The 19,618-nt window shown below is 40.4% G+C and overlaps 2 protein-coding genes across 2 annotated transcripts; both read left to right on the forward strand.

The window, feature by feature from the left end:
* Positions 1-1,080: 1,080 nt before the first annotated feature.
* gpx3 (glutathione peroxidase 3) lies at positions 1,081-4,534 on the forward strand (the record flags this gene model as incomplete). Its single annotated transcript, XM_083890801.1, has 6 exons — positions 1,081-1,152; positions 1,261-1,320; positions 2,674-2,824; positions 2,913-3,030; positions 3,389-3,488; positions 4,156-4,534. 6 exons carry the CDS (start codon positions 1,081-1,083, stop codon positions 4,375-4,377), a joined length of 723 nt encoding a protein of 240 aa, XP_083746927.1. The 3' UTR covers positions 4,378-4,534.
* A 2,448-nt stretch (positions 4,535-6,982) lies between these two features.
* dctn4 (dynactin 4) lies at positions 6,983-19,360 on the forward strand (the record flags this gene model as incomplete). The annotated part of the gene is made up of 13 exons (XM_083891528.1): positions 6,983-7,117; positions 7,773-7,843; positions 8,697-8,875; positions 9,242-9,285; positions 10,277-10,384; positions 11,414-11,487; positions 12,881-12,993; positions 13,085-13,194; positions 13,295-13,368; positions 13,801-13,855; positions 14,532-14,639; positions 16,492-16,589; positions 18,042-19,360. 13 exons carry the CDS (start codon positions 6,983-6,985, stop codon positions 18,259-18,261), a joined length of 1,389 nt encoding a protein of 462 aa, XP_083747654.1. The 3' UTR covers positions 18,262-19,360.
* Positions 19,361-19,618: the final 258 nt, after the last annotated feature.

Raw genomic sequence — 19,618 nt, forward strand, 5'->3', positions numbered from 1 at the left:
GTATTCTGTGTATTGTATCCTGACATCCACTGCTCGTGAAAGTGCTTGGCTTTAAATTATTACAGGGTAATCACTGCTTCGGTCATAATGTGTCACTGCTGTTTACCTGAAGCATACAGACGTGCGCTGATCTGATCCTATTCCAATTCCTCCGAGACGGTCTACAACACACTGTAGGCAACAGAGGTTTAAAACGAACGGATGCATGAATCTTACGTATAGCCTCTTTAATGCAAAACAAGCTTCCTCTTTGCATAGGATAAGGCAGTGTAGACACTGTAGTAACCATGGTAAATGTCAGTCTCTTGGTCACAAGACCTTTAGTTTGGCAACACAAACATGACAGACAAATACTGTACAGGGGTAAACAAGAGCCTCAGAGCAAGCAGGATTAGTTAGACCTCTGTTGGTTCTCTTTTCTCAGTAATTGGCAAGTAAACTAATTCAGCAATTTATTGTGTATACTACCATTGTTTTCTCGCCATCATTTGTTTCCCCCCAACAATTGTGTTGCTATGTGTCACTGGAAGAGTAAATGGATACATATTTGATCAGATCAGTTCTCGAAAATGAGAATGTGCTTTTCTGCAGCCACAGTAGGTCACGGGAGGGGAAAATCCTAGGATTTGATAATCAAATCTATGAGGGCAGAGGTTTCAGGATGCATGCTGAGACACTGTCGCAGCAGGAAAAGCACGCTGGAACACATTAAAATGTCTGCTTTTATTTATTTTTTTTTTTTTGTTTAAATAAATAATAATGATTATTTATTGAGGTAACATTTGGACACTGTAATAGCACAGGAGACGTTTTTTGGGTTAAATGACATTGTACAAAGAGCTTAAGTGTAGCTGGTAATTAAGGTCATTCATTTATTTATTTGTGCCACCTGTGCGCGTGGCTGACGTCACCAGGTGGCGTCATCACAGCCAGCCGTGCTACTGTGTCCTCCCCCCGCCACACCCCCCCCCCCCCCCGCTACCTCCCCTCCCTCCCCCCGCCACCGAGGAGACTACTTAAAGGGAGGGAGGGAACGGAGCACACGCGCCGCCCGCTATCATGTCGAAGGATAGCGGCCAGATGTGGACCTTCTTACCGCTGCTACTGCTCGCTCTGCTGCGGCCATGCTCAGCTGAAGCGTCGTTGACTCGGGTAGGTCACCTGTTGATTCCCCCCTCTCACACACACACACACACACAGTCTGGAGCCAGGCGAGACCAGACCACGTCACTGTGTCGCTGTCTTCTTAATTGACCGCAGTCTCACACCTGCTCCCTGTCAACCTTAATGGACCCGCAGCAGGACAACAGACGTATGGATGTGACGCAACACGCTATTGAAAAACTAAAAACTAACCCGTGAATTGGTTTGCATTTCTGTCTTAATTAAACATGTTTAAAGCAGGATTAAAATTTAAATTGTACTGCGTCTTCTTTTGCAACTTTTGATTTGCTTTGTACACATTTAGCGTATTTTCCTGTGAAGACAGACATGCATCCGTGTGAAATGACATGCTGTTTATATGTGGAACAATGAATGCAAAATCTAAAACTATGTATGCGAAGTGACTGACGACGCTGAAGTTGGCCTCAGATTCGACACCTAAGGGGAAATTAACTTATTATAAAGGTTTCACGAATAAAATACTGTCTTTATGACTCTTTAGGGTCTGTAGATTAATCCAGATTTGAGAACTCTAGGTACAGTCGTTTTTGACCTGGTCTAATGAGGTCTCTGTATAAAACAAAACCTGTGCAATCTCCCTTTTGATATTTTCACAAATAAAATAAATGTTTCACATATACGACAGTGGCTGTCTGGCAAACTTAATGTCTTAAAGTGTTTTCACATCATGTAGTACACACATAAAAACAGACCATCAGTGTACAAACAGTCACACTGCACATTAAGTTAATTTCCCTTTAACTTTCCCCTCAAGTGCGAATCGGAAGCTGGTGAATCAGCACACTTTATTTGTTTTTGTTTGTTGGTTTTGTTGTGGGCCAGGTCATGAGATGACAACATTTAGTACCATCTGGCTCTGAGACAGCTGTGTCCTTATTATTTATTTTGTTGTTGTGAGGATGCATTCAGGCTCCAAACCAGGACACTTTGAAGGTTGAGTTATAAACTCAGTTACTGGGTAAATGTTAGTTTACTGTGCTCACAAATGGTGTGTGTGTGCACTTGTATGACCTTTACTGGTCTTTCTTACTGGGATGAGAGGCAAGTTCCTAAGATGTAAAGTATGTGTTGATCAATTAGGGCCAGGTTAGATTTAAAGTTATTAATTTGAACATATAGTGGTCATAATTTGGCAGTGATGGTTCCTCGAAGCAGTGTACTGCTGTGTTGACCCTGGGCTTGTGTTTTTGTAGACACCATTTTGCTGTCCTACCGTCCCAACAAAACAGGTATGAGGTGGAAGTGTTGCACTGGTCGCTCTATTGCACCTCGTTTTGGTTAACTCTGAGCACAAATGGTTTGCACTGTACTCTATTGTTTTCCAGCACAATTTTACAATTATTTTGGGTAAAACCACATTAAGCTTCGGTGACGCCTATAGTTGTGTGTTGGGTTGTCGTTCACTCCTTTTGAAATGGCTTGCGTTTATGAATAATAAAAGTGTTTTAGTTGAGTAAATGGTCTGCTTTAATCTGTTTGTACCTGCAGCAGTGCAACTCGACCACAGATGGTGACATTTACAAATACAATGCAAAGACTTTGAACGGGAATCACACTGTGAACTTCAGTGACTACAAAGGCAAGAGTGTCCTTTTCATCAATGTGGCTACATACTGAGGATTCACCTACCAGTATGTGGGTAAGAAACTCTTCCCCCACAAGACCCATTAGCTAATGAATGCAAAGATGCTTCTCCGCAGGTTTACATTTCTGTGTTTTTCTTTTAGAACTGAATGCACTACATGATGAGATGAAACCACTTGGACTCACTCTGCTTGGCTTTCCTTGTAACCAGTTTGGGAAGCAAGAACCAGGAAAAGAGCATGAAATCATGCCAGGTTTAAAGTGAGAAGATCTTCCTTGCAAGTTAATCCTGTGTATAGAAATTCACTCAAGACTGTAGACATTGTGATGTGATGCAACATAAGATCCTTCATAGATGAATGTAGAGGGAGCTTTCGGAAGCTGGTAAATCCTGTCAATCCCCAAACTTAATTAAATTGGGGTAAAATATCCTTTGGCAGTAAGCTCTTGTTTCACTTGGTCATTTCTCACACACATAGAATGTATGTCTTAGGTTCCATCATGTATCCATAGCAAGGACTCTACTCTGTTTGTCCTAGCTTCAGGAAAGCTGCCAAGCCACTAAAACTAGTGCTTGGGGGCATGTCCACTGACGAGCTGTCCTCTTTCTGGATTTCAGATATGTCCGACCAGGCAACGGCTTTGTTCCAAACTTCCTGCTGTTTGAGAAAGGTGACGTGAATGGAGAACATGAGCAAGAGGTTTACACATTCCTGAAGGTAAATTGTAATCCGCTGCAAAAGTGTGACTCAAAGTTTAAACTTACTGGAGGATTTTCAAATCTGACTATTTATTTTATCAAACTTTGTCACAGATTTTCAATGTTTTTCTTTTTAATCCTGCGAAAGCACAGATTAGATCATCCAGTCGAGACGCAGGAGTGTGATTAAACGCCAATAAACTTGGTGTTTTAATCAAACAACTTAAGGGAAGAGGCACAGAAACCCATGTCTGCAGAATATAAACGGACATGGAGGCTGTGTGTCGGTTAATGGGTTGTGTGAGGTTTGCTGAGAAATGCGACACACTTACAAGTTAAGCCCTCACGCTACAGGATAATTTGGCCTAAAATGGGAAGGGACCCACGATTGTCAGAAGGGACAGATTGGGAAATCTGACCAAATTCTCTAGTGCGGGGCAGGCTTCACCATGTACTGTCAGAGACCGTTTGACATTTCTTTCCTGAACTCACTCAATCCTCTTATGTGACAAGTGGCATCAAGAAGTTCTACCACCACTCGTTTACTGAACACAGTAAAATATTCACTGAAACGGTAACCATGTCGGACATTGACAGGATCTTAGCAACTGTAGTAGTTGTACTGAATTGACCCTTTTAATGTTCTGCATCTTAAATGACTGACTGTCGCGCTTTCTTCCATGCAGAGCTTGTGCCCTCCAGTCAGTGACGACTTTGGACAGACCACAGACAGATTGTTCTGGCAGCCTCTGAAGCTCACTGACATCAAGTGGAATTTTGAGAAGTTCCTGGTGGGGCCAGATGGGAAGCCTGTGATGAGGTGGCACCCGTCGGTCAACGTTTCTGTTGTCCGCTCCGACGTTCACAAACACCTACTCCAACGCAACGCGCAAAAGCTTTTCAATTAGAGCCATACTCAGAATTGTCTGTATGAGATGTATTTGTATGTGGACTGTAAGTGTTAACGGTTTCTGATGCATAAAGACGTCATGATTAATGAAGAAGAGGCTTGAAAACAGTAACTCTGTGGGGCCTCTTTGGAGTCTGGGGCTCAGGTTAGCTTTTCAGTGCATTCAAGCTGCCCTGATATCCCATAGCATCATGGTGTCATTCTCCTGGACCTGTTAACCATTATAGTTGATGTGGCAATTACTTCAAATAAATCATGGATGAACATGCTGATGTGTAGACCTTTTGTGTGAAATGACTGACTGTGGTGTTGTGTCATAGTACTCTATCTAGTTGAAGGATTGAAATAAACACCCAAGTGCAAACTTCAAGACGTTCAGTTTCCCCCAGTGTTGACACGGATGCAGATTCTGCTCATATTGCACAAACTTGTTAAACCTGAGGTGCGGTTGCATGGTTTATCTAAATGTAATAACATTTCTAGCAGACACGCAAACGCTGAGAAGACTCCCTTTTCTTAAGGATAATGAAACGAGCCTCTCTTAGGCCGAACCTACATTTAAAAAGCCACCCTTTAGTTTTTGTAGTTCTGCTTGTAATCATAAGCAATACTTTATGCTCGACGGTCATGAAGCCACTTGAATGTTAAGTGTAATGCTTTTACTGATAAAAGACAAAGTAATCTCGACAACGCAATGCTGCCAATGTCTCAGTCACGTAAAATTTTGAAACCCTATATCTGAGCGTCTGACAGGAATTTTCGTTTTTATTTTTAATGTATGAAACACTGCCTGGATTTGACAAATCTACCAAATACTCATCTTGTATAAGCAGAATTTGAATGTTTGGTGTAGGCCATTGCCTCCAGTGAAGGGTGTAAATGTTCCGCCTGCCGATCCTTAATGTAATGACACATTTGCTCATATTTGTCCTTTAATATTGATTTTTTTTTTGCGTGTGACTTTTCTGCCACAGGGGGTTGATTGTCTACTGTTTACTACAATTCATGCCCAAGACTTCAACAGCAGCTTTCAGTGAAAACCTGGGCCCTAACGACCCAAAATGTACTAGGGCTGCACTTATCCAGACGACACCAGTTTCATTGAATAAGTGTCTGCAAAAAATTTAGTGCAACTACCTTGCACTCACTCTTAACACACTCCTTACAAATTATTTTGTGGGAAAATGCCTGTCAACCAATGAATCTGAATCAGGTCATGTATGAGTGCACACACAGGGAATTTAAAACAGAAAAATAAGACATGAGGACAATACATAAAACGGACAACTGACTGGCAATAAGTTAAGCAGTTTGGGTGATGACCTGGGGAAAGAAAATGTTCTGTTGTGCTGACAGAACTGAGTCCTACAGCGCCTACCAGAGGGGAGAAGGTGAAACGGCATGTGACAAGTGTGGGATGGGTCTGCACCAGGGTTTCTCACTCCTGGCCCTGCTCCAACACACCTTATTCAAATAAATGGGTCATTATGAGGCTTCAGCAGAGCTTAATGACGAGCTGACCATTTGAATGAGGTGTGTTTGAGCAGGGAAACATTGAACAACATGCAGGACAGTGGCTCCCCAGGACCAGGAGTGAGAAACAGGTTCACACTAATGATGGTCTCTGCAGACCCAATTGCCAGTGTATTTCTGTTTGGTGGCTGATCCAAAACAGTGATTAATAAGCAGAGAACTGACTGAATGTGTGAAAGATTTGAAAGCACATCTTTGAATGGAAAAGTAATGGAAATCATTAAACCTATAACTGGAAACTGTATAAAGAGAGTTCTCTATAAGTTCTGAATGACATTGTTTTACAGCACATTTTTAAGTTCTGGACAAGACTAATAAAGGTGCGTTCAGGACTTATATGGCTAGTATACTGGGAATCAGACATTTTTACTATACAGTATCTCACATTAGCACATTAAATCGAAAAGATTCTCAACTCTGAGAAGTTATTTAAACAAAGTTTTCCATAGGTTCTGGACACAAATGAATAGGCTGTGTTCGGGACATCTATGCCTACTAGCATACTGGGGATCAGAAACATAATTTCAAGTTTAAAGTCTACATTGGCACTTTAATTGGAAAAATTGTCAAAAAAGTGTGAATGTGGGATTTTTTTATTATTTTTTTTTTTACCTTGGAGACAGACTGGTTATTGGCATTAGCATGTCTGATATAACTTATATGTGAGTTGATCTTCAGTTTTAGGCAATGTGTGGCTTTAGCAACATACACTTTGTCATATGGGTACCTTCAAAAGAAATAAAAATCCTGGATGTGGGAACATGGCTAGTGACCATTTATTAATAGTAATTTATTCTGATGTGTGTAACTAGAGAAAGACAAGCATGTCTGTTGGACTACATCTCCTGGCTCAAGAACCTGGAGACATCATGGACTAAAGGTCTTTGATGCATAGAAGTGCATCACAGACCCCATTTGAGAAACCCAAACTGTGCCATTACTCTGTCTTCATGCAGTTTCAGTGTTCACCACATGGGGGTGATGTTGTGTGCATATATTTTTTACTCGTTGCCCAGACTAAAACGGCGGTGACGTCACATCAGTCAGCAGTCTGGCTGCGCCTCAAAGAGATGGCGTCTCTTCTGCAGCCGGATAAAGTTGTCTATTTGGTTCGTGGAGAGAAAAAGATCAGAGCTCCTTTGTCTCAGCTTTATTTCTGTCGTTACTGTAGTGAGCTTCGGTCTCTGGAATGTGTCTCTCACGAGGTATGTTGACGTTTTTCGCACTAACCGGTGGTCAGCTAGCTGTTAGCCACTTTGTTGTGAGGCTATCTCGTAGCTTTGACAGGTAGGCGGGATAGTCCAACATTCTGGCACATTGTATGGTCAAGGTGCCTGTCATTCAAGTCAGTCCCCTCATCTCATTGGCTGAGTCCGATTTAACTTCCGTTGTGGTTAGCTTAATGCCTAGAACAAGCTAACGCTGCTTAGCTCTGGGTGTTGATGGCGTGTAACATCAACCTGTCCGGTTATCTGAAACATATAGACTATGAGCGTTTTGTCCGACAAATAATTAGAGATTTGTTTTGACTTTGTTCCACTACAGCTTACATTTTCATCGTTTTAAAGCAGACTGTTTACGTGGCTTACAATCATGGACACCACACCCAGAGTGTTCAGATTTGTCTTCTATTGCAACTTAAAATAAATAGTGAAATGCCTGTTTTATGACAGTTCAGTCTGTTTCTCTCTTTAATACTGTGCCTCACTGTCTTAATAAATGTCATTATAGTTTCGTTTTATACACCATACATTATCAAATCTCTGTGAAAATGCAACATTTATGAAGCCAATGTTGAATTAAGTTAAAAACGTGGATGCACAGTTTGACTTATATTTGCTCTCTGATTGTGGTGACCAGGTGGACTCCCACTATTGTCCAAGCTGTCTGGAGAACATGCCATCTGCAGAGGCTAAGCTTAAAAAGAACAGGTGAGACTGAGACTGAAATGTTGATTCATAATTGACCCTGTTCAGACCTGGTTTTATTACATGTAGATAGCATTAAGTATAGGTTTAAATGCACTCAATGCGACCTGCACAATTTTTTTTTACATGTATGAATACAAAGTGTCCCCAGGACTCATTATGTAATAAATCTAAATCAACTGGCCATAAAATCCTCCTAACATGTCACACAGACTCAGGAATAATGTTCATATAACATACTGAACTCACCAACAACAACAGTACAGCCAAAATATTTGCCTAAAAAAAAATATTTTGCGGACTGCAAATCATGTTTATCTTTTGAAATCATGTTTTGGCATGTGGGCCCCCTACTGGCGTCTACATATCATTGCAGTCAGTAGAGTCTCAGCTGCCGAGCAACCATGGGTTGCCAGTTACGTCAGAAAACAAAACCTAAAAGACCTCAGTATTTTGAATTTGAATGTAGTAACTGTTTTTGGCCACATTCTTACATATGGCACCTTTAAAGACATCATCGTCAACTGACATACTCAGAGCTGCTGCAACATTCTTCTCGTGACCTGTGTGTTCATACATAGTATTATTATTAATACTCATCTTTTTTCTAATACTTGCATTACAATTTTTCAATGTTACAGCAGCACGAGTGGTGCTTTGTTTCACTCTGTTCCTCCCTTTTCTTTTATTATATGTAATGCGTGGATGTGAGATCTAATCACATGTAGACACAGGAGACACGTCCAGGACACATTTTCATTGCAGTTGTACGAAACACTGTGCACTTGTGATTGTATGTACCTACCTGGTGTTTTTTAATTTATTCTATTTATGTTGACTTTGTGCTCTGCTCTAGGTGTGCAAATTGTTTTGACTGCCCATGCTGCATGCACACACTGTCCACTCGGGCCACCAACATCCCAGCTCCTCTGCCTGATGATCCTACCAAGACGACCATGAAGAAGGCCTATTATCTGGCCTGCGGTTTCTGTCGCTGGACCTCCAGGGATGTGGGAATGGCTGACAAATCAGTTGGTGGGTGCTATAATGTATTTCCATGTATTTCTATAATCAATTTTCTACTTAAAACTGAAGCCCTAGCAGCAAAATATGATTGGAGGCTAACTAACTAAGATGTTAGTGTTGCCCTGGTTCTGTCAACATAAAGGCATTCAGTTTTTTTTATCAAATGGTTTTTGGATTATTATTACAGAATAAGAGTACAGAGCTAATATAAGGCTGTACAATACTATTAAGCATGCACACCTCTTCACTACTAGATCATTATTTATAGTTCAGAAGAATGAGTCATGAAGAGTGTAAGGTAAACTAGTGGAAGTGCAAAAATAATAGTGCAACTTTCTGCAGCCTTCTTAAGTGTGATGTTTTTGTTCATTGCAGCCAGCGGTGGATGGCAGGAACCAGAGAATCCTCATACTCAACGGGTAAGTTTTGCCTGTATTACAACCTGGAAAAGTTTTGGCAATTAAAAATGCATTTCTAGGTCCTTGAAAAGTTAATGAAAAACAAAATTTCCTGTAAAGTTTTGGAAAAGTCATGGAAATACTGCATGGATAATATTTTGGATGCGTAAAACATAAAATAAAATAATGTAATGTGCGATTAAAATTTAAATTGACACAGAAGTGTCAAGCGGAAATAAGCAGATCACTGGCGTGGTGCTTAGTGACCCTCCAGTCCTCACATGGATTTTGAGATGCTCTATTCAACGACAAAATGCCAGGAAAGTGTAGTTTCAACGCGTGTGATATGATTTAACTGCGTCTATGCAAATAAGGCGTACGGAGACGATCATTCAGTCCTGGCGTGTGGGTTTCGCCGGCTAACACACAAAAGCCAACAGAGAAGCTAAAAACACAAGGCAACACACTTCCGGGGCGCTCTTACTCGGAGGTAAAAAAAAAAATTAGATTCCTATAGGGGACAACAATTCACATGCAAACGATGCCACACAGTGGCTGCAAGTGTATACTGCAGACGTGAACCAAAATGTGAACGACAAAAAAGCCCTTACAGAATACAACCATTTCCTCTCTTTTAACCATTACTCAAAGCATAACGCAAATAATAATTCAAATCAATTCAAGTTTGAAATAAAGTTACAACAGAGTGGCTTTTTAAGGAGAGCTTTAAACTTTGGCTGCTGAAAGACGCAGACCACGTGCAAAATGCTGATAATGAAAGACGTGTCGCAACAAACTGCATATGTTTTTTTATTTGCATAATAAAGATTTGCAGTCAAAACAAGTGGACATGTAAGACTGTGGGATGGCTCTGATTTTTGGGTCTTGGAAAGTCAATGAAAGGTTATGGTTAAGGTTATGGAGAAGTCATTGAAAAGTCATGGAAAACTATTGCTAAAAAAGTGTACGAGCCCTGCAATCAGTTTCTGCATTTCATTTTTGTCCCCCACAGATCAACAAACTGATTGAGTATTACCAGCAGCTAGCTCACCGAGAGAAGCAGGAGAGAGACCGAAAGAAGCTGGCCAGGAGAAGACAGTGCATGCCTCTGGCATTCTCGGTACTTTTTTTGAGCAGTTCGAACATCCATGAGTTCATCCTAATCTCTTTAATCATGTAAAACAGCTGTTGCCTCACTGTCATTTGTTCTTCAATGTGCCATTGAGTATATTATGAATAATTAGCAACATTTGCTGTGGTCAAAATTGACACCATGGTTCATACTGGATAAATATTAAAATTCTGTTTACGTACATAAGGATGTTTTTCAGGTTCTGTGTCCACATTGATCTTTCAAAACAACAGAAAAATCAGTGTGTAAGAAAGGCTTAAGTAGTGTTTTATCTAAACTGTGGCGTGAACATGATTTCCAGGCTCCTTAAGCCTGTTGGCACAGTTTTTACACCTTGCATTTTGCTTTTATTGTAATTAAGTTTCCATAATGCTAACTAGTCTTTCCCATGCTGTTTTAGAACCATTGTAACCACACTTCAGCTGTGATTCCTTGCTGTTGTTCTCTTGCATTTGTGTTGCATGTTACCAAATGCCACTGCTGTTCTGCTTAATCGCTCCACCTGGTTGTTAATTCTCTCTTTTTTTCCTTGCTTGTGCACTCTGATATTTTGGTTTTTACCCTGCAGCAACACACTATTCATGTGGTGGTGAGTTGTATTTTTCACAACTTGGGTAGTCTCGTCTTTACAGTAGCACCGTTCTCTCTTTATATCTGTTCCTGTCTAATTTGGTCCAAAGTGACCTCACAGATCACATGAATGTCTCCTTGGGTAAATGAGAACCACACAATGGGAGCCTTTGTCTTGTTCAGAGGGGGACAATCAGTATATACTGTATAACCAGTTCAACATATTTGTCATACCAACAAGTCCTGACCCATTTTGTCAGACTTGATTCTCTTTTTCTGTCCTGGACTGAAAGGCTCCCATTATTGACTTTTTAAATGTCAAATATAAATCTTTTTTTGGGGAGGGCACACATGTTTGAAGTAGAGAAATTAGGTAATGTCATAAGATGTTTTCAGTCTCTCTTAATGTTCAGTAAGCAAATGTCTGATATTTTTCCCTCAAACCAGGAGAAATACGGCCTTGGAACTCGACTGCAGAGGCAGAGACCTGGAGCTCCCATTTCAAGCCTGTCAGGCCTTTCGTAAGTGCAGTCTGTCATATCATGGGAATTTTCTCTGCTTTGAGTCAACGCATTGAACATTTTCTCTCTTGTAAAAACCTGTGTACATTTAAAGCTCAGCTCCTTGGTGTATGTATTCCACTCCATTAATTACACATTGTGCGCTATTGGTGACTTAGAAAAATGAACTTCTTACTTTCCAGCAGGTGTTGTTTCATTTATTTTAGGTTGCTAGGAAAATCTATTTTTAAGATCCTTGAAACTTGGCTTGGAGAAACAGTGGTAATCCATCACAGTGAACACATCACCTTTTTTCCCGTACATCATTACATTGTAATGTTATGGTTAGCAGGGATCATTTTTAAATTTTTTTTTTTTTTTTTACTGGAGTACATTCAAGGACCCTGTTAAACATCTGGAAATGTATAAATGGCAGTGTATTGAGAAAGCATGCTGATAGACACGAGTCTATATAATATATATATATATAAGTCAGGGTAGCAACACACTGTGAGGGGTAGGTCGCCATGAAATTAATACTTTGAATATGGTTTTCTCGTCTTTTAAAAGGTTAGTGTTCAGTAGTCAAGTCCAAAGTCTCTGATGTCAAAGTGTCTTTGAAGGCACCGTTATTGAGTCCTTTTTTTCCATCCGCATTACATGGAACTTTAAGGTCCCATATTATGCAAAATCAACTTTTTAATCATTTAAATCCTTATATTTGGTCCTACCAGTGGCCAAGGTGTGAAAAAAAAGGACTCGCTAATTTTTTTGTGGTCCTTCTCAGTCTAAGTACAAGAGATAAAGCGTGATGTTGACTTCCGCACTCACTGGGACGTCACAAGACGCTAAATTCCTGGAATTGTTGGCTCCGCTTTGTCCTTAAAACATGCGAAAGTGCTGGCGAGGGCAACCGTAAAGTTCTATTCTTGGCTCCACATGCAGCACCGAGTCCTACACAAACTTCCAGCCTCAGAGGATTTATCTATCCAGTGGATACATGTTATATGACGGCAATGTGCCTGCTAGAGCCTGCAAATGATCACTTTTCCAAATGCTAACTGCTGTTAGCTCTCAGTAGCCTCTGTGGCTGATGTCATTTCCTGTCCCTTAAGTATTGTTTTAAACGAGCGTTCTGAACAGGGCTGTTTTGGCAGGGTGATTGAACTGCTGTGGTGCTTCATCCTTATGGTATTTTGACCAAAGCATGTCACAGACATGTTCATTAGGACACCAGGGAACTCGGTGAACTTGGAGAAATAGGGTATAATATAGGACCTTTAACACTTTTTTGGGGAAAAACTGTTCAGCCCTATCATGGGTTACGTTATTGAGAATAATATCATGTGATGGCTGACAATACATACTGAGATACACCACAATGTTGAAAGCTGTGTTTGTTCACATCCACCAGCCTTAAAGAAGGTGAGGACCAGAAAGAGATTACTATCGAACCTGCCCAGGCTCTTGATGAAGTGGAGCCGCTGCCTGAAGATTGTTATACCGGGCCCATCAGTTTACCAGAGGGTAAGATATTTGTCTTTAAAGAACTCTTTAAACAATAACAACGGCTTGTCCAATTGAGGCTGAGTTGAATCTGTGTTTTGTTGACTCTTAGTGACTACGCTGCGCCAGCGGCTTCTGCAGCCTGATTTCCAGCCCGCAGGCGCGTCTCAGCTCCACCCGAGACACAAACACCTCCTGATGAAACGCTCACTTCGCTGCAGGGTCAGGCTTTAGCCCTTTTTTTATATATATATATATATATATCAATTTAAGGTTTTTTGGTTGTAAATCTCATTTATATGATAATATTTTCCTCCACCAGAAATGTGAACACAATTTGAGCAAGCCAGAGTTTAATCCAACTTCAATCAAGTTTAAAATTCAGCTGGTGGCTGTGTGAGTACTGGTCATCCTATTCTGTGTATAGTGTTTTCACTGTGTTATTGAACGCATTACATTTAAATCAGCCTCAAGTAGTTTTGTTAAGAGGCAAAAATATCATCTGGAAGCACAGTGTGATAATGTTCTTTTATTTAAATGCTTATGTTTTTACTAGTGCCAGTCACATGAACCGAATGTGGCCTCATTTTAAATTGGTTTGCTTTATCCTGAAACTTCACTGCACCTTATTATTTTCTTTGCCCTGGTAAATTCTACGTCTTGGACATTTTCTCATTTAAAGTAAAGACAAAACTTTATTATAATGAAAAGCCCAATCCATTCAACTTAACTGTTGTTTTCCAGTTTAGCTTTTAATGAATGCAATTTTTTAACGTGCCAAGCACTGCAAGTGAGTATCGATTAACCTTGTGCTGATTTTCCCTGCAGGAGTTATATACCTGAAGTGAGAATAATGTCCATTCCAAATCTCCGGTTCATGAAGGTCAGTGAGTGCGCTAGTGTTTCGTCCATTCTGTTTCTTATTTTAAACCCTTTACCTCGAGTATGTGACATGCTTTTAGAACCAATAATCCTACTTTGTGAGAATAATGTGAAATTAACATCCTTCTCTAGGATTAAGATAATAGGGCTGTACTGCTGCTGTAAAGACTGCCATTTTAACAAGGTGACAAAAAGGCTGCACACATTGTGAGCTTTTAACAAGTAAAAGCAATAAAAGAAATCACATTAGGAAACAAGATGATGATGAAAGTTAATTCATTCAAGAGCAAAGAGCTGCATCACTTTATAATGGCAAAATGTGTAGCTTCACTTTAAGACTGGGTTGTAAAACTATTAAAGGACAGGGACAGCATCTGTTAGTTCTTGTTGCAAAGCACAGTAAAATGTTAAGAGGTTAATATACTTGTTCTAGAGAAGGCATGGGCTGATTTTAAAGTTTACCATAGTATTAAAAGAATCTGTGAATGTACAGAGTGCAGGCATCGCTGAGGTTGTCAGCAGTAGTGAGTAAATCAACCCCTCCATGTTGGTGTGAGCTGTGTTTTTGATGGTATGATGGCAGAAGGATGTGACATTTCAGAGACCATCCAATGGTTTTTCTAGTGACTCCAGTAATTTGCTGATTTAAAACTCTTTCTTTCATTCTACCTGTTTAGGAGAGCCAAGTGCTGCTGACTTTGACCAACCCAGTGGAGAACATCACCCATGTGACGTTGATCGGTTGTCAGGAGGAGGATCCCGATGACATCAACAGCACTGCCAAGGTATTTGTGTGTACTTTCAAAAACATTACAGGGCTGTGGGTCTGTTAGATTGGTTGGGAGTCTCTCTCCCGCACGATGGTCAATAAATGGAGCTTACATTTCTATGAAGAGCAGAGTTTCCTTCTTTCGTGAATAATAAAAGGTTCTGGCACAGTTTCAGCCCGCCTTTTGTTAAATTTTACATGTTTTATTGAACGGTATTATCATTTATTTGAGCTTCAGAGAAGGCAGTGTGGTTATTTTTTCCCCCACTCTGCTGCCTACTTATTGAACATTTCACCTTCACATAATCTCTTATGCAGAACAGTTGGGTTCACTTTTTACCTCCATCTGTCAGCTGTCACATGCAGAAACTGCTCCGCTCCTTTGGAAATTTTTACGCCGGGTTCCCTGTTTCCAGCAGATGCTTCAAGTCCCTTGGTGACTACAGGCTGTTTGTCTTGGCCTCTTGAGTTATGAAGTCATAAGCCGAGCTGGGTAAAGAAGAGCTCCCGGCTAAATAAGAGCATCTTCATGTCTCATTTCCATTTACGCGATGGCCAAACAGATTGTGCAGCCCTGTCAGTCTGCTTGATCAGATATTCAAACACCTGGGGGAGCTGGCTGAACCACAGCGAAACCATGCTCAAGTCGATTTCACCTACCTGCTCAGAGCAAGTCTGAGTTTACTCACCTCTTAACTTGTTTTCAGACATAAACTTTGTAGACTGTTCAGAAAATGATTTTTTTGGTGGGAGATACCTGACTTTAGACTTCAGGACAAAACACTCTCACCCACAGGTTTGTTTTTTTACATTTGCGTTCTCAATTGGACACAGTTTGTCCATTAAAGAAAGATGTATGAACTTCAGTAGCAGCTTTACATGTGTCCTCTGTGTACCCTGTAACTTTCAATCACTGTGTGGGGACACCAGCTCTACCAGTAACTCTAACTCGTATCACTTTTTGGTCACACACAGGACACAGAAATGTCGTCTCAGCTTTATGAACTCCTAAACCATCTTAGATTTTGGACACGTTATAAGCAGTAATGGATGCGATGCACTTTCAGACCTTCTGAGAGCAGTGAAACTATTGATTCAAAATGACTAATTAGTAGTGTTGAATTAAACAAATACTGACAAAGCAGTAAATGGCTGGTGGATAGAACAGGAGTCATCCACAGAGACCCAAACTCAGAAGATTGTTTACTGTAGTCTCGTAGTATGAATGTTTTTAAGCTGTTTCTTTGTTGATACGACTTGGAGTTAAGTTGATGTTCATACACGACCGTTCAAAAGTTTAGGTCACTTAGAAATGTCCTTATTTTTGAAGGTTTTTTTAAAGGTGAGTAAATGAATCAGAAATACACTCTATACATTGTTAATGTGGAAACGACTATTCTAGCTGCAAACGTCTGGTTTTTAATGGAATATGTAGGTGTATAAAGGTCCATTCACAATGTTCTAATGGTACATTGTGTTTGCTAATCGCGTTAAAAGGCAACATTTATTATTATTTTGAATACAAATCATTATTTCATTTATTTGTCAATGTCTTGACTATACGTTCTATTAATTTTGCAACTCTTTTGATGAATAAAAGTGTGAGTTGTAATGGAAAACACAAACAAATTGTATAGGTGACCCCAAACTTTTGAACGGTAGTGTATACTGTGCTGAAGTTTTTCCTTCAGACCAAATGCGGGCAACAATAAAATGAAAACACTGGCGTCTAATAACTGTGCTCAAATTTCCAAAGCATTGTGGTTCTTTTTAAAACTCTGCATTATTCCTCTTTTAACAAGACACGGTAAATCTACATTAGTGTGTGTCGGATCTTGTTGACTCCTCACTTGTGTATTTCTCTTAAGGTTTTAGTTCCTGGCAAGGAGTTGGTATTAGCAGGAAAGGATGCTGCTGCAGAGTACGACGAACTGGCTGAACCTCAGGACTTCCAGGACGACCCAGAGTATGTGAATGCACCCACACACACGCACGCACACACATTGCCACAGCTTGCATTTGGGAGCCACTGCATAAACTTCCATAACCACGACTAATCCCAGTCTTTGCTACTGACCCAAAAATCTACTCTTTTTCAATTAGAGACACAGCTTTTGTCCCCAGTTGGACAAGTCATGCAGCACATTTGTCTCCATTGTAGCATAAGACGGTAACACAGAGAATTATGAGGTAACTTTTAAGCCTCTTTTACACTCGCATGAGGCAGCGTGCTACAAGCTGGCACATGTGTTTATGGTTCGGCGCATCAACACTTGTCAATATACCAGGGCGGGCTTTGTGTAATTCTCTGTCTGTTTAACAAATATTCTGCAAGAAATAAGCAGCCCACTACATGACATGGATTTTACATTTTTATTTTTAACCCTTCTGATACCAGTCCTGTCATAGGCTGACAGGATTGTGCATGCGTACTTCTTATTACCGTAGCTCCTAAACGGTTTGTGATATATAGAAAATTCTAGGGATAGACCGATTATCGGAGCTTCCTGCATGTTAGAATTTTAAAACAAGATAAAAAAAAATTGCAAATATGAAAAAGCTGTCTAAAAACATATGCTTAAAGTTAAGTGTTGGTGTTTGTATTATTCAAAATTTTGACACCAATATTTTAACTTTTTACTGCAAATGAATATCGGCACCAAATCGATTATCGGCCTCCTTGACTACTAATAATTGGTATGGTATTGCTACCATATTGGTCTATCTCTAGAAATTTCAAAAACTATGACCTAGCGAACTCTCCAGGTTGTGACCAAGCCTTCTGCCATATGTCAGCTGAGATTGGCACAGCACCCCTCCCGTAACCCTCATGTGGAGGATAAAGCGGTAGAAGATGGCTGGATGGATACCGGAAAGCAGAGAAATGGAGCTTTGCACCTGTATGCTTGTTATTACGGTAGCCCTCAGGACTGCCGTGGAACGACCGTCCAATCACAAACAAGATTCCTAAACGGTTGAATAACTGTCAGATATCGAAAGTGATCTTGGAAAAAGGGGGCAGAGGGATGAATAAATCTAGGTGCCCTGATTATCAAGGTGGTCATAAGAGGGTTAAGGCTGATCCCATACTCTAAACCCATGGTTTCTCAAATTGTGGTATGCAAGCTTCATCTGGTGGTACTTGGGAGAAAAATCACAAATACTGCTCGACTATAAATAACAGGGTATGTGATCGGAGTTGAAGCTGAAGAATTTTGACTGCAGTGCGTAAAAAATTAAAGAAATGACAACGAAATACTAACCATACTAACGCTATACCAGTGTCTGATGCATGTGAGGAAGAGGATCCATTGTGCATGCACTCAGCGTGTAGTATCACCGACGTCACTTGCCTGCACGCCCTCCCGCTGGATGCACTAAGGCAAGTATTTTAACCTGATCTCAATCTTCTCTGCAGTGTGGTTGCCTTCAGGAAATCCAACAAGATTGGTTTCTTCATCAAAGTCATCCCTCAGAAAGAAGACGACGTGGATGTTGCCGTTTCGTTCAAGATAAGACATGACTTCCGCAACCTCGCAGCTCCCGCCAGGCCCAGCGAGGAGGGGGGCGACAGCACTGCTGATGCCATTTGGCTCACACACCACGTAGAGCTGAGGCTGGGACCACTCGCCCCCTGAACATGAATACACTCGAACAGTCCCAGAGTCCTAGTATTGGGTTCTTTGAAGTAATTTCTGAAAACTGGGGGATTTATTTAATTTAAAAAAAATGATTTCTGATTCTGCTCATTTGTGTGTCAGAACAGTTAGAGATCTACGTTGCACTCAACAGTTTCAGACTTGTTTTTGTTTGTATTGAAGTTTAAGTTGAATCATCATGCAGTAAGTGAATATTAGCTCAATGATAGTTTGACACTTGATGAAACTGTCAGTTTTGTTTTGGCTTCATATTTCTGCTTTTTTTCAGTGTTGCTAAATTGCAAAACACGGCAAATTTGATGTAGTTAACTGCGTTATCACCTCACCTTGAACCCTACATCAGCACAGGAAGCAAAACATGTATAGACACACACAGAGTACAATATAAATAATCATTTATTTAACAACATTTTTGATTAGAAATGCCACCTTTGCTGTTGCTCAAATAGGAAAACAATGTTATGTATCTCCGCAACGGCCGTGCATTAAATGTGTTCATTTTATACTGAAAGAGGAGAATGAGTCGTAACGTGTGAATACAACACTGAGATTAGAGGAAAAGTTGCACCTAATGACTTGCGTGGAGTTCATGAGCAGAATCAGAAACCATAACTGAGAACAATCGTAACAATTACAGACCGCAGCACACACACACATCTACACACCTGTGCTTCTAGCTTGTGTATCCTTGTCAATACTGTCCCTTTCTGCACACCGTAGCATCGTATTAACTCGCATGCTTCAGCTATAGTGAACACCACCCTCATTAAACCATGCCATCGCAGTTACTGACCCTGTGTTGCGTCATCTTCTTATTTACAGTCATGGCTTAAAGGTGATAACATTATTTTACTGTACCGTTGGCATTGAGGAGATGTATGTAAAGGAAGCTCTGTACATGAAGTGTTATCGTTTGAATGTGTTGAGACACTATGATTTGAAAATTGTATCTTTGTTTTGTAGACATGACTGACCTCGTGGTTGGTTTGTATTGTGAGCTGCTGTCACTTTTGATCTCCAGTGTGTTAACTTCAGAGCTTTGCAAACACAGTTATTCACCTGTACTGGCAAAATAAAACGGTATGATACTGTAACAGACCTCCTGACTGTTTTATGTTGACATTTTACATACATTTTTTTAAGCCTGTAAGGTTTAGGACACGTGCTCTTCCTTGCTTGTGCTTTGTCCACTTTTACCACATGATGGCGCTATTGGCAAGCAGTTATGAGATGGTAGCCAAGACGCACAAGTACTCGGGGACATGAGCTCTTCAGTGTGATGAATTACTTGAATTACTTTCGAAGCTGATCTGTTGATAGCAATGTGTTTGTCACC

Source organism: Microchirus variegatus (genome assembly GCF_963457635.1).
Source record: "Microchirus variegatus genome assembly, chromosome: 6".
In the NCBI taxonomy this organism is placed as follows: Eukaryota; Metazoa; Chordata; class Actinopteri; order Pleuronectiformes; family Soleidae; genus Microchirus; species Microchirus variegatus.